Source organism: Eretmochelys imbricata, chromosome 14 (genome assembly GCF_965152235.1).
Source record: "Eretmochelys imbricata isolate rEreImb1 chromosome 14, rEreImb1.hap1, whole genome shotgun sequence".
Classification (NCBI taxonomy): Eukaryota; Metazoa; Chordata; order Testudines; family Cheloniidae; genus Eretmochelys; species Eretmochelys imbricata.
In genome coordinates, this window is record NC_135585.1 from 55,827,875 (window position 1) to 55,842,038 (window position 14,164).

Here is a 14,164-nt window from a genome sequence, read left to right on the forward strand (position 1 = left end):
ACCAGTGCCTTGTATAACGGTACTAAAACCTCCTTATCCCTACTGGAAATACCTCTCCTGATGCATCCCAAGACCGCATTAGCTTTTTTCATGGCCACATCACATTGGCGGCTCATAGTCATCCTATGATCAACCAATACTCCAAGGTCCTTTTCCTCCTCCGTTACTTCTAATTGATGCGTCCCCAGCTTATAACTAAAATTCTTGTTATTAATCCCTAAAAGCATGACCTTGCACTTCTCACTATTAAATTTCGTCCTATAACTATTACTCCAGTTTACAAGGTCATCCAAATCTTCCTGTATGATATCCCGGTCCTTCTCTAAATTTATTAGCAAACTTTATTAGCACACTCCCACTTTTTGTGCCGAGGTCAGTAATAAAAAGATTAAATAAGATTGGTCCCAAAACCGATCCCTGAGGAACTCCACTGGTAACCTCCCTCCAGCCTGACAGTTCACCTTTCAGTAGGACCCGCTGTAGTCTCCCCTTTAACCAATTCCTTATCCACCTTTCAATGTTCATATTGATCCCCATCTTTTCCAATTTAACTAATAATTCCCCATGTGGCATGGTATCAAACGCCTTACTGAAATCTAGGTAAATTAGATCCACTGCGTTTCCTTTGTCTAAAAAATCTGTTACTTTCTCAAAGAAGGAGATCAGGTTGGTTTGGCACGATCTACCTTTTGTAAAACCATGTTGTATTTTGTCCCATTTACCATTGACCTCAATGTCCTTAACTACTTTCTCCTTCAAAATTTTTTCCAAGACCTTGCACACTACAGATGTCAAACGAACAGGCCTATCTTACCCGGATCACTTTTTTTCCCTTTCTTAAAAATAGGAACTATGTTAGCAATTCTCCAATCATACGGTATAACCCGAGTATACAGATTCATTAAAAATTCTTGCTAATGGGCTTGCAATTTCGAGTGCCAATTCCTTTAATATTCTTGGATGAAGATTATCTGGGCCCCCCGATTTAGTCCCATTAAACTGTTCGAGTTTCGCTTCTACCTCAGATATGGTAATATCTACCTCCATCTCCTCCTTCCCATTTGTCATGCTACCATTATCCCTAAGCTCCTCATTAGCCTTATTAAAGACTGAGGCAAAGTGTTCGTTTAGATATTGGGCCATGCCTAGATTATCCTTAACCTCCACTCCATCCTCGGTGTTCAGCGGTCCCACTTCTTCTTTCTTGGTTTTCTTCTTATTTATATGGCTATAGAACCTTTTACTATTGGTTTTAATTCCCTTTGCAAGGTCCAACTCGACTTGACTTTTAGCCTGTCTCACTTTATCCCTACATGTTCTGACCTCAGTAAGGTAGCTTTCCTTGCTGATCCCTCCCATCTTCCACTCCCTGTAGGCTTTCTGCTTTTTCTTAATCACCTCTCTGAGATGCTTGCTCATCCAGCTTGGTCTACAACTCCAGCCTATGAATTTTTTCCCCCTTTCTTGGGATGCAGACTTCTGATAGCTTCTGCAGCTTTGACTTAAAGTAATCACAGGCCTTCTCTACCCTCAGATCCATAAGTTCTTCAGTCCAATCCACTTCCCTAACTAATTTCCTTAATTTTTGAAAGTCAGCCCTTTTGAAATCAAAAACCCTAGTCACAGATTTATTTTTGTTTATCCTTCCGTTCAGTTTGAACTGAATTAGCTCACGATCGCTCGAACCAAGATTATCTTCTACAACCATTTCTTCTACGAGGTTCTCACTACGCACCAAAACCAAATCTAAAATGGCATCCCCTCTAGTTGGTTCAGCAACTACTTGATGAAGGAATCCATCAGCTATCGCATCTAGGAACATCTGAGCCCGATTATTATTCCTAGCACTCGCCCTCCAGTCTGTATCTGGGAAGGTAAAGTCTCCCATGATCACGCAGTTTCCATTAGTATTTACTTCATTAAAAACATTAAAGAGGGCTCTGTCCATATCCGCGTCGGATCCCGGCGGTCTCCAGCACACCCCAAGCACTATCCCAGGGGAGGCTCGAGTAGTTTTCTTCCCCCATGTGATTTTTGCCCAGACGGACTCTGTCTTATCCATTCCATCGCTTCGTATTGCTTTACATTCGACCTCCTCATTGATGTACAATGCTGCTCCACCACCTTTACCTTCGTTTCGGTCTTTCCTAAACAGCACCTACCCTTCCATACCCGCACTCCGGTCACGACTACTATTCCAACACGCTTCTGTTATCCCCCTCACTGGCAAAACTTGGCGCCTTATCTCCAGTCCGGCTGAGCAGCACCCGGCCTCTCACACCGGCAGGGTCCGACACTGGTCGGCGGGGTCCGGGCCGGCAGGGGCGGTGGGGTGACCAGGCGCCCGGCCCGTCACACAGGCGTGGTGTCACGTTGGCAAGCAGGGTCCGGGCTGGGCGCGGGGTCTTCTCCTGGGGAGACAGAGGAAGGTTTATTCCGTGTTCCCGATTTCACGGTGTGACACCCCCCTTCACCACCACCCCGTGGGGTTTCCCAGCTCCCGGAGTCCCAGACCGAGTCTCTGGGGGCCCTGCCCAATGGACGACGGCTCCGGCGGCTGCTAACCCCGAGCCCAGCCCCAGCCGGCCTGGCGTCGGGTGGGCACAGAGGGACTGGCCGCCCCTGCTGGGTTCTAGGGAGGCGGCTGCGTGGGGCGGGTGACCGGGACCAGTAGACCAGGGGCAGGGCCTAGCCAGCGAGGGACCCCCGCCACCCCCCAGTGAACCCACAATGCACTGGGGCAGGGCAGTCCCCGGGGGTGGGGGGAAGGAATCGGTCCCTGTGTCCCTGGGGTCACTCACTGGGAGTCGGGGTGAAGCCGCTTCTGCCGGAGTCTGAAATGGAAGCAGAGAGCCCGAGCGCATCACGACCGGGCCCGGGGGGGGAGGGCTGAAATGGTTGGGGGGCCCCCCGTCCCTCCAGCAATCCTGGTCCCACCTGAACCCCGCTGTCACAGTGACCCCCATCTCCATGCCCCCGGCCAGCCAAGGACCCCCCCCTCCAGCAATCCCTGCCCCACCTGAACCCCCCCTTCCTAGTGACCCCCAACTCTACCCCCGGCCAGCCAAGGACACCCGCCCCACGGTGATCCTTACCCCACCTACCCCAGCCCAGCTCATCACCCGTCTCTGCCGAGGCAGGAACCCGCCCCACCCCATGCCACAGCCCCTTGCCATGGGGCTACCCACTCCACCCCACGGCCCCGTGACCTGGCCCCGCCCCGCCCTCCCAGAGGAGATTGGCACCCTCTCCGTGCCCCTCCCCAGGTTCTGCCTGATGGGAACCTCCTCCCCCGCCCCCCGTCGCTCCCTTACCCGAGCGCTTTCTCCTCCACACCACGAAACCAGCCACCGCGGCACTGGCCCCAGTCAGTGCAGCAAGGCCGAGGGTGGCCAGGATCCCGGGGGCCAGGCCCCCCAGCTCCCCGGGCGCTGCAGGGACAAGGAGAGATGGTCACTGGGGCGAATGGGGGATTTACCGGGCGACTGACTCAGGGCCCTCCCCGCTCTGTGTCGCTGCCCATGGGGGGCCGAGTGACCCCCCCGCCCCGGGCAGGGGGACAAGGGCCAGGGTCCGGGTCACGCTGGAACCAGACGGCTTGGCCTGGGAACTCCACCCGTGGCTGGCAGGGCCCTGAGCTGGCATGGGGAGAGCCAGGATGGGCCGTTAGCCCCGGACAGCCCTGGCTGTGTCCCTAAAGCAGGCAACATCCCCGCAGAGTCCAACTTCAGCCAGCCCCGCCACACACAGCGGCCGCGAAAGGTGGGGGCTGAAGTCACAGGCCCTGGTCGGGGGGTAGCTGGGCTGCGGGGCTGTCCCAAGGGTGCTCGGGGGCCCGCACAGCAACGGGGTCACTGCGGACAGGCCGGGGCAGAGCCCAGCTGGGAACCTGGGACAGTTCCTGAGGGCTGGATACGACCCACTCCTGGCTGCTCCTATCATGTGTGTTGCAGGGACACCGGGAGAGTCCCTCATCCGTGTGACGTTTCCTTCTCCCTCTGCTGAAAGGCACAGATGGGAACTGCTTGGAACGGTTTCCATCCTAAAACGTCACTTCTGCGAAACAGAAACGGTTCCGGGCAAAGGGTCGGTTTTAACCAATTTCCCCTTTTGGAAAAGTTTTGAAATTGTCAGACGTCCTGTTTCAGTGTTTTCGTGTGAAATCCCCTTTCTCAGCTCAAAACAACTTTTCAGCGAGACAAGTAAGTGAATTTACAGTAAATAAATGTTTTTTTAAAAAAAATCGAAGGTCAAAACTGAAACCAAACATTTCAAATTTCTCAAATCAAAGTGTTTCCATTGACCTGAAGAGAAAGATCCTTCGGATTTTCAGTTTGTGAAAGTCTGAGATTCTCCCATCCTGCAGCAGGATGAAAAGCTGGAGCGTGTGGAAATCTCAATGTTTTTCCCAGGCTGGGAGAACGGTTCCCTGCTCGGCTCTCGTCCGACCCCAGAGAGGAGCAAACGCGCAGCCATGGGGACAGAGGAGAGGGAGACAGACACTTTCCATGCCACGCGTGGAATACGAGAGAGATTCCCTCAAACCACCAGGAACCTTAAACATGTCTCATCAAAAAGCGACGTAGAAAATCAGCACCTGATCGGTGGAGATGGACAGGGCTGGCCCCGCGCTGCAGAGACCTGCCCCAGCTCAGGAACAGACACGGGGATCGAGCCCCAAACAAAGCATGTGACCCCATCCTGGGTGGAGAAAGGGGATCGTACATGTCCCTGACAGACACTGCGGGCCTCCGGCTTTTCCTCACACCTGGCAGCTCCCAGCCGGTGGGTCCAGCCAATAAAGTGTCCTTGGGGTGAAGGGGCTGAGCCCAGATTGGTAACGTATTGAAGTCAATGGAAGTTGGGCCCCTAAATACTGTAGCACCCAGCCCTGGAGCCCCAGCTGTGCCGGCCATGGGGAGAGGGAACCCCAGCCAGTGCCTGACAGAGACTCCTGCAGCTTCCCTCCTTCCTGGCTAACCATGTAACACCGAGCTCCAGTTTCGACCAGGCTGGAGGCAAAAGCCTTCCCCCCGGGGGTAATGTGAGACAGGGTAACGGCCAAGCCCTGCCCAGTGGGGGCTGAGCTTGGAGTTCTCAGGGTGAAAGTCTCCTGTTCATTGGGAAGGAGCCGTCCCAGCCCCCCCGCAGCCCGAGGCACTGACCCGTGGGACGCTGGACCCAGCTTGCTGCAGGCTGCTCGTGGGGGCACAGACCAGTGCGGTTTGGGGCAGGCCCCTTTCGGGGGGGCAGGGGAGAGAGACGTCTCATTCCCCCAGGTGGGGAGCAAACCCGGCCGGCGTCCAAGTCCTTGAGAGGCCTGGCTGTCGGGAACCTCCAATGCGGGTAGGTGGGTGGGAACAGCGTGGGGGCCATGGGCGATGGGGGCACCTGGGTCCAGCTGCCAGGTCCGTGGGCGATGGGGGCACCTGGCTCCGGCTGCCAGGTCCGTGGGCTTCACTCCGGTACCTGCCCCGGGCAGGAGATGCAGCCGGACGTGCTCAGCAATGGCTCACGCTGGAGACCCGCTCGGGGGTGGTGCCAGCGGGGGTCCCACCCCTGCCCCGAGAGAGCCCATTACCCGTGGTCGCTAGCGCCTCCTGCAGGCCGCGGTGCTGCACTCGGCAGGAGTAGCTGTGCCCGTCCCCGCCCTGCTGCGGGATCCCCACGGACCTCTGGAGCTGGGACGGGTCACTGATGGGGGGCGCTGGGGTCTCCTTCCCGTCCCGCACCCAGGAGACGCGGACGGGATGTGGGTCAAAGCCCCTGGCGCGGCAGGAGAGGGTGGCGGAGCCGTCAGGGGCGTCTCTGCGGGAAACCGAGACCTCGGGGAGACCTGTGGGGCGGGGCGGGCGTGGGGGAGAGAAAAGGCCACACAGTAAATTTGTTCTGCTCTGACTGTTAAGTCCTTGGTGCCTGGACCGAGGGGGACGCGCCGCCTGCAACCCCCCCATTTCAGTGGTTACAGGACACGGACGTATTTACACCCAAGGCTTAGAGAGCGACACGTCCCGGCGGCCTTATACCGAGCCGAACGGCTGGCAAAGGGGGGAACGGATGTAGCTCTGCTCCCAGACCCCAAGGGAGGTTCAGCCCTGCAGCCCCGGGCTGCCCTGCAGCCCCGGGCTGCCCCACTCCCCTCGCAGCCCCACTGCCCCCAGAACCAGCGCTCGGGCCGTGACTGCCCCACGGTTTTAGCACCATGAGCTGCCCTGTCAGCCCCGCGGAGCGGAAGCAGCGAAAAGGGAACATCACAGCTACAAACACCACCCCGGGCGCGGCGGAAGGGGGGGCTGCCCGGACAGGAGCGTTCCTGGCGCGGCGGAAGGGGGGGCTGCCCGGACAGGAGCGTTCCTGCTAGTTACACGTGGCACAATTAGCGACTCCGTCCATGCCTCGGATGTTTGTCTTCACCGCGTTACTGCCCCCGGGGGACTGACCCGCCGAGGAGGAGAGGCACCTTCGGCCTGGCATGGCTCAGAGACACCCCACGCGGGAGCGAGGGGCTTCCCGGCCAGCTTAGCCCTCGGCTACAGCCCCAAAGGGGGGCGGCGGTGGGGAGCCCCGTCTCAGGACATCCACGCTAGGGCTCCCGGAGATGCTTTTCGAAGGGCACTACTCACACCGGTGCAAGGCGCTGTCTGGTGCAAATCAGGCCACGCAGACACCGCTGTGGAGCGCCCACTCCTGGGGGGGGCTGCCCCACAGGGGACATCCCTCCCCCCCCACCCCCGAGTTCCGCCATTTGCCCCCCCTTACCCGCGGTGAGCGCCGGCTCCCCCAGGCTGCTGTGCTCCACCCGGCAGGCGTAGCCGTGGCCCCACCGCGGGGGGATCTCCAGGGACTGCTGGAGCTGGTAGGTGCCGTCAGCGTTGGGCAGGATCCCGCTGGCGTTCCTGGGCGGCAGGATCTCCGCCCCGTCCCGCACCCAGGAGACGCGGATGGGACGCGGGTAAAAGCCCCTGGCGTGGCAGGAGAGGGTGGCGGAGCCGTGGGGGGTATCTCTGTAGGTCACCGACACCCCTGGGGGGACTGGAGGGGAGGGGAACACGTCAGTGGGGTGCAATCAGCCCTGAGCCAGGGCGGAGCAGTCTGCAAAGCCCTGAGAACTAGCGGCCACGGGAGCGAGAGAGGGGCGCTCACAGCTCCATCATCAGCCGGCGGTTCCCTCCGGCCCGTGCAGCCGGCTGCTCGGACTCACCCTGCCGTCCCAGAGCCTCCGTCCCGCCCCGCAGCAGGCTCCTCAGCGTGGCCACGCACTCCTCCTGCAGGAACTCCTTTGCAAACAGGGTCCAGGTGTGGCCGGCGTCCCAGAAGAGCGTCTCGTTGAGGGCTCCGGGCGCGAGCGGCACCCACGCGGATTGGTTTCTCTCCAGGACGAGGAAATCCTGCCCGTCGAAAGCAAAGCGAAAGTGGCCTCGCACGGGGGTGTCCCCGTCCAGCACACAGTTCACGTGGAGCTGCAGGGTGTGGATCCCTGGGGGAGAGACAGGGCGGAAAAACGGTGCAGGATATTGTCTAAGTCCCAGTACATCTATGGCCCCTGCCCGTCCCAGTCACTGCAGGACCTGAGCCCCTCCCCATCCCTAACACACGTATCCCATCACCCTCTGCCACAGGGCTGGGCCATTGTCCCTGGGTCACAGATGGGGAAACTGAGGCCAGCGATACAGAGTGACTGAGCCCAGCTCACACAGGGCGTCGGGTGCATCCCGCAGAGAGCCCATCGCTCCATCTAAGTCCAGAACGGGGTGTCCGGCCTCTGCGGAGAATCCCCTGCGCCCCTGGCTGAGCTGATCCCAGCAGGAGTTACTCCTGGTTAAAATTAGCCCCTTTGAGTCTGTCTCGCTGCAGCCACCAGCTCTCGCTCGAGGCGGCTGGGATTCAAGCTCCGTGTGCACTCGGAAATCCCGGCCCACGCGGTGTGACAAAGTGGGGGAGTTTCTTGTTTTTCCTTGTTTCCTATGGGGGATTTTCTTGGTTTTCCTATGGGTTGCATGCAGAGGGGGTGGGACTCAGTTTCCCTCGGTGCTACGGGCTTAACGAGGTGATGGGAGAGGGAGTTTGTTGTTACAGAGGGCCGGCGAGGGAAGTTGGGACCCCAACCACTGGCGTGGAGAACGGAGACCCCAGCGACTGGTGACCTGGCTCAGGAATCCCAGCCCGGTCTGGCCGGTGGGGGGACAATGGGCTGTGAAGAGAGGAGAGGAGGCCCAGGGGACCCTGTTTACCTGGAGAGAAGACAATGGACAGAGGGGGGGCTTGGGGCCGGTGATAGCAGATGCCCAGCTGGGAAGCAGGGGGGCTCGGGGCTGGAGAGAGGGAGCAGGCAGAGCCCCCCTGGATGCAGGGGAGACTGGGGCGTGCTGTGCTGAGGGAGGCCAGGTCTGAGGCCTGGAGAGTTTCCTGTGCTGGGTTCAATGCTCAATAACCCTTCCTGTTTTATGCTAGCTGAGAGTCACTCCAGCCTAGAGAACAGGGGGGCATCATCCCCTTCGGGGGGGTGGAGGCCCTGGGGGTCCAGAGAGAGGGGACTCCCTGAGGGGGCCCACGACAGAGACAGGCATGCTTTAGCTCAGAGAGGTGCGGCTCCAGGAGGTGGAGGGGTGGACCCCCGAGAGAAGGGCTGTCGCACTGAAAGGGGCACCCCCCCACGGGGCCAAGAGTAGGCACGATCTGTGAGTCCGTGACACGCGGGTACTTACAGAGTGGGGTAAGTCACTGCACAGATCCCCCGCCCCGCCCCGGGGCCTGGTTCCCAGCCAGCCTCTGGCCACAGAGACCTGACTCTAGGGAGCAAGAACTCGGCCACGCTCCTGCCGCTGCCCTGATTGGCTGCTCTACCCCCGGAGGCGGGGCAGTGGGGAAGGGCAGCCAATCAGGGCTGGAAAGCTGGTGCAGGTTCCCGCGCCCTGGGGCTGCCGGCGGTGAGGTTGTGGGCGCTGGGAGCTCGGCGTGGGGGCAGCACTCACCGCCGGTCTGGTTGTGCTGCGCCATCCACCGGCGAGTCACCACTCGGGAGATGGCCTCGTAGAGCCTGAACTCCTCGGTCTTCTTCCTTAAATACCTCACGCCAACGGCCTGCACCGCCCACTCCTTCAGGGGTTTCAGCTCTCGGGTGTCGCTGCTGTAGGAGGCGAGCTCCAGACCGTCCAGCTTGGCGAGCATGAAGAACCTGTGAGTCCCGCCCGGCTCGTTCAGCCCGGTGATCAGGATGTCCAAGCTGTGGGGCTCTGGACCAGCGGGAAAGACAAGTTAAGGGCCCTCTTATCCCTTTACCCAGGGGAGGAGGGTTTGCCCCCATGGGTCAGGCTGAGCCCCCATCTCCAATCACACCCCATTCTTAACCCCCCTCTGCTACCCTCAGCGATAGGGCTTGCAGAGAATCAGTGGGAAAGAGGATGCAGCAGCCATGGGGGTCAGAGCAGTGGGGCAGGGCTGTCCCCAAGCCTCACCCATAATGCCAGAAAAACCAGAGGCTTCTGCTAAAATGTTCCGCGGTGACATACTGAGCAATGTCAACGTGTACCATCTCCATCATTAAGGTTCAGGGTTAACCCACCCATTGAGATGAATGGGGCAGCTCAGCCCTCGCAGGGCTGTTGTCTCAGGCTGGCTGTAGCCAGTGAGAAACCCTCCTGTCGGGGGGTGACAGCTGGGAGGTTTTCTTGGCCCACAGTTTCAGGGCCAGGAGTTTTATTATAGTTAGAAATGGGAGCGGAGAATGGGAAGAACCTGAGGGAGCTGCCAGAGAAGGCTGTCACTGCCAGTGCCCCCATGGGCCTGCTCAGTCCAGACGCCCTGGGGAAGGGGGGCATTAGAGGCAGAGGAGCAGAGCCCCCGGGAGAGAGAAACCCCCTGGGCTGAGGGGCAGTTGGGTAACTACGGCACATGGTGGGGGTCGAAGACGCCCTCTGCAGAGTGGCACAAAGCCACCTCCGGAGGGCCAGAGAACACAGCCGGGGCGGCAACAGGGGCTGAAGTGGATGAGGGACAGTTTGGTGGTTGGGGGCCAGGTTGGGACTCCAACGGGTGCCAACGCCCTTAACTCTGCCCCCTCCGTGGATGCCGGGGGCTGCACGCACTACCTGCAGGGGCACTGGCTGATTTTCTCTATGTGCTAAAGGTGTTGGGGGTCCGGGGGGAGCAGGAGTTCCTGTCTGAAGATGGACGGATTAACCCTTGTCCCCACTCTGTGACATGAGCAGCGCTATCCTGCGGGTCACAGCTCGGCCACCTCTTCCCGGGTTGTCAGGAGGCCAGCACACGGCACCTCCCTGGCCCCTGGGCCACCCCCAGCCACATGTCGGGGTCCTTCTCCAAGCCCCTCTGGCGCTAAGGGCTTGTCACCGCCCCCCCACCCTCCAGCGGCCGGCCGCACCCCAACGGGACACGAGTGAGAGGCAGGTTTCAGAGCAGCAGCCGGGTTCGTCTGTATCCGTAAAAAGAACAGGAGGACTTGTGGCACCTTAGAGATGAATAAATTTATTTGAGATAAGCTTTCGTGAGCTACAGCTCACTGCATCGGACACATTCAGTGGAAAATACAGGGGGGAGATTTATAGACACAGAGAACAGGAAACAATGGGTGTTGCCAGACACAGGGTAACCAGAGTGATCAGGTGAGGTGAGCTATTACCACCTGAAGATGGGGGGAGGGGGGGAACCTTTGGTAGTGATAATCAAGGTGTGCCATTTCCAGCACTTTACAAGAACAGCAGGAGGGGGAATAAACCCGGGGAAATAGTTTCACTTTGTGTAATGACCCACCCACTCCCAGTCTCTAGTCAAGCCTAAGTTAATTGTATCCAGTTTGCAAATTAATTCCAACTCAGCAGTCTCTCGCTGGAGTCTGTTTTTGAAGTCTTTTTGTTGAAGAATTGCCACTTTTAGGTCTGTAATCGAGCGACCAGAGAGATTGAAGTGTTCTCCGACTGGTATATAAACCCAGAAGTCACCTGCTACAGGACAGGCCCAACAAAGAAAATAACAGAACGCCACTAGCCGTCACCTTCAGCCTCCAACTCAAACCCCTCCAACGCATTATTAAGGATCTACAACCTATCCTGAAGGACGACCCCTCACTCTCACAGATCTTGGGAGACAGGCCAGTCCTTGCCTACAGACAGCCCCCAACCTGAAGCAAATACTCACCAGCAACCACACACCACACAACAGAACCACTAACCCAGGAACCTATCCTCGCAACAAAGCCCGTTGCCAACTGTGTCCACATATCTATTCAGGGGACACCATCATAGGGCCTAATCACATCAGCCACGCGATCAGAGGCTCGTTCACCTGCACATCTACCAATGTGATCTACGCCATCATGGGCCAGCAATGCCCCTCTGCCATGCACATTGGCCAAACCGGGCAGTCTCTACGTATAAGAATAAATGGACGCAAATCAGACACCAAGAATTATAACATTCATAAACCAGTCGGAGAACACTTCAATCTCTGGTCACTCGATTACAGACCTAGAAGTGGCAATTCTTCAACAAAAAAAACTTCAAAAACAGACTCCAAGGAGAGACTGCTGAATTGGAATTAATTTGCAAACTGGATACAATTAACTTAGGCTTGAATAGAGACTGGGAGTGGATGGGTCATTACACAAAGTAAAACTATTTCCCCGGGTTTATTCCCCCACCCCACCCCCTTCCTCAGACGTTCCTGTCAACTGCTGGAAATGGCCCACCTTGATTATCACCACAAAAGGTTCCCCGCTGGTAATAGCTCAGCTTACCTGATCGCTCTCCTTCCAGTGTGTAGGGTAACCCCCATGGTTTCCTGTTCTCTGGGTATATAAATCTCCCCCCTGTATTTTCCACTGAACGCGTCCCATGCAGTGAGCTGTCGCTCAGGAAAGCGGACGCTCAGGTAAATGGTTCCTCTCTCAGGTGCCACGAGTCCCCCTGTTCTTTCTGGGTTAGGGGCAGCGGCTCCCAGGCCAGTCCCCCACCCCAGAGCTCCCAGGCCTGGGCCCCGATGCCAGGGCCCCGCCCCACCGGCCAGCCTCCACAGCGCCGCGCCCCCCGCACAACCCGCACCCCAGGCCTGCCCCGAGCGGGGTCCCCGCTGCCCGTCACCCCCAGGCCCCTTCGCCCGCCAGCCCCGCCCCGCTGAGCGCCCCGGTGTGCCCCCTTAGCCAGGGGCTGCCGGAGGGTCCCAGCCAGTCCCGTCCCCCCACCCCAGCCACGCACCCGCAGCGGCTCTCGGCGACTCGCCCCGGGCCCCGGACCCCGGGGCCCCTTCCCCCGCCCTGGCCCAGCGTCCCGGCCGCGCCCTGCGGGGAGGGACCCCCCGTCCCGGGCCAGCCGCGCTCTCCCACGGCCGGCCCCAGCGCAGCGGCCCCAGCGCCTGACCCGCCGACGGGACGGGACCGGCCCCGCTGGGCGTTTCTCTCCCGGGTTTCCAGCCGGTCCTCCCGGGTCTGCTCGTCCCCCCCGCCGCCAGCGCCCCCCAGCACAGCCCTAGGGCGAGGACCAGCGCCATGGCACCGCGGCCGGGTCTGCCCACACCGGCAGGGGAGAGCCCGCTAGCCCAGCCGGCGCCCAGCCCGCCCCGGTCACACGTGGGGCCGGCCCCGGCCAACGGGGCCGCCGGGCGGGATCTCTGGGCGGAGCTCCGCGCGGCCGGCGGAACCGCCTGCTGCAGGTGAGCGCCGGGGGGCTCATCCCCCCGCCGCCCATCAGCCAATTCGGGGGGCGCACGGCCTCCCTCCCCCCACGGGCCCCGGCATCCCTGCACCCCTCAGCTCTCATTCTCCTGGACCTGGGGTTTGTGGGTGCCCCATTCCAGCCACACCAGGGTCCCCTGTTTCCTTCCCCTCCTGGGGTTCGGTGTGTGCCCCATTACCCTTATACCAGGGACCCCCATTCTCCCCCACCAGGGATTCTGTGTGCCTCATTCTCCCACCCACCAGGGGGTTCTGTGTGCCCCATTCACCCTGGGCAGGGCCCCCCAGTTCCCTTCCCCACACAGGGAGGTGGGCCAGTGGGTTCGATCCGGGGCAGTGGGGACAGGGCGGGATACCAGGGTAGATGGGCCCGTTGGGATACATTCCCCTACACTGAAGTTCATGCTCCTAGCAGCGCCTCCCCCGCCCCGGGGAGCTTCCTGCCTCGCTGAGGGGCCCAACACCTGCTTGTCTCCTCCTGATCGCAATCAGGCCTCCAACCAATCCGTGGCCTCCACCCCCCTGGCTGCCAAAGCCCCTGGTCTCTGATTGGCTGGACTCCCTGTGTGGGGCAGAGGCTGCTGTTGGAACAGCGGGGCTGAGAAAACCGCCAGGGTTCCCCCCGCGCCCCTGCCCCGCACCTGGCCGCGGGCGCCGAGCAGGGCCCGGTGTCACGGAGCCGCCTGCGAGCGGCCTGCCCCCCAGCACCCCATGCCGCGGGGAGGCAGGTGGCAGCTGTGACCCAGAGGCCCTGGGGACATCGCAGCCCCAAACCTGGCACCGAGCCGCAGGGAGCCTGGCTCCTGGTACCCGCTCAGCCTGGGAGCGCACCAGTCAAAGTCCACAAGTGCCAGGGCATCGCCCAACTCCCGAGACCGGCGGCTGGTGGCACCCGCCATCGACACCCCCGCGGCGCAGCGAGGGGCCCGGTGGGCAGCAGCGGGCGCCCGGGGGCTGAGCGAGCCGTGCACAGAGCAATGGGCAGGGTGAGGCACGAGGGGCCTCGTGCAACGCGTGCGTGGCCCAGCCGGCGAGCCCCTCGTCGCAGGCAGGGCAGGGCCAGAGGCAGCCGACTCCCTCGTCACCTAATGCGCCACCCGCAGGAGGGTTGGGAGCCTGCAGGTGCCGCCGGGGGGCTCCCGCACCGGCCCACGGGGGCCCACGGGGGGGAGGGAGGTGGCGTACTGCGCGGGAAACTACCCACAGCCTCGGCCCGTCAGCGTCTGCCCGTGCCAGGCTCGCGGTCCTAGAGGGGGAGACGGACGGGGGGTGCGTTGGAAGCAGAGGGCGAGTGACCGGGCCCCTCGGTGGTGGGGGGTGGCAGCCGGTGCAGTCAGTCTGGGTGGGGCTGGGAGGGCTCTGGTGTGGGGGTTGCCAACCCTCCAGGATGGTCCTGGAGTTTCCAAGAATTACAAATTAGTCTTTCATTAAAGATTACGTCATGTGATGGCACCTCCAGGAACACGGCCAACCACAACG

At 60.4% G+C, this 14,164-nt stretch overlaps 1 protein-coding gene across 1 annotated transcript; it reads right to left on the reverse strand.

The window, feature by feature from the left end:
• Positions 1-1,659: 1,659 nt before the first annotated feature.
• Positions 1,660-12,501, reverse strand: LOC144274699 (zinc-alpha-2-glycoprotein-like). The gene is made up of 8 exons (XM_077833729.1): positions 12,444-12,501; positions 8,973-9,233; positions 7,202-7,477; positions 6,760-7,032; positions 5,582-5,836; positions 3,315-3,431; positions 2,802-2,834; positions 1,660-2,411 (listed from the first exon to the last, which is right to left on the reverse strand). Exons 1-8 carry the CDS (start codon positions 12,499-12,501, stop codon positions 2,353-2,355), a joined length of 1,332 nt encoding a protein of 443 aa, XP_077689855.1. The 3' UTR covers positions 1,660-2,352.
• Positions 12,502-14,164: the final 1,663 nt, after the last annotated feature.

Coding starts and splice junctions, on each gene's coding strand:
- LOC144274699 (XM_077833729.1), bottom strand. CDS start 12,501: ATGGCGCTGGTCCTCGCCCTAGGGCTGTGCTGGGGGGCGCTGGCGGCG. Junction 5,837..6,759: donor GGAGCCGGCGCTCACCGCGG/GTAAGGGGGGGC, acceptor CCCGCCCCACAG/GTCTCCCCGAGGTCTCGGTT. Junction 2,412..2,801: donor CGGCTTCACCCCGACTCCCA/GTGAGTGACCCC, acceptor CTGTCTCCCCAG/GAGAAGACCCCGCGCCCAGC.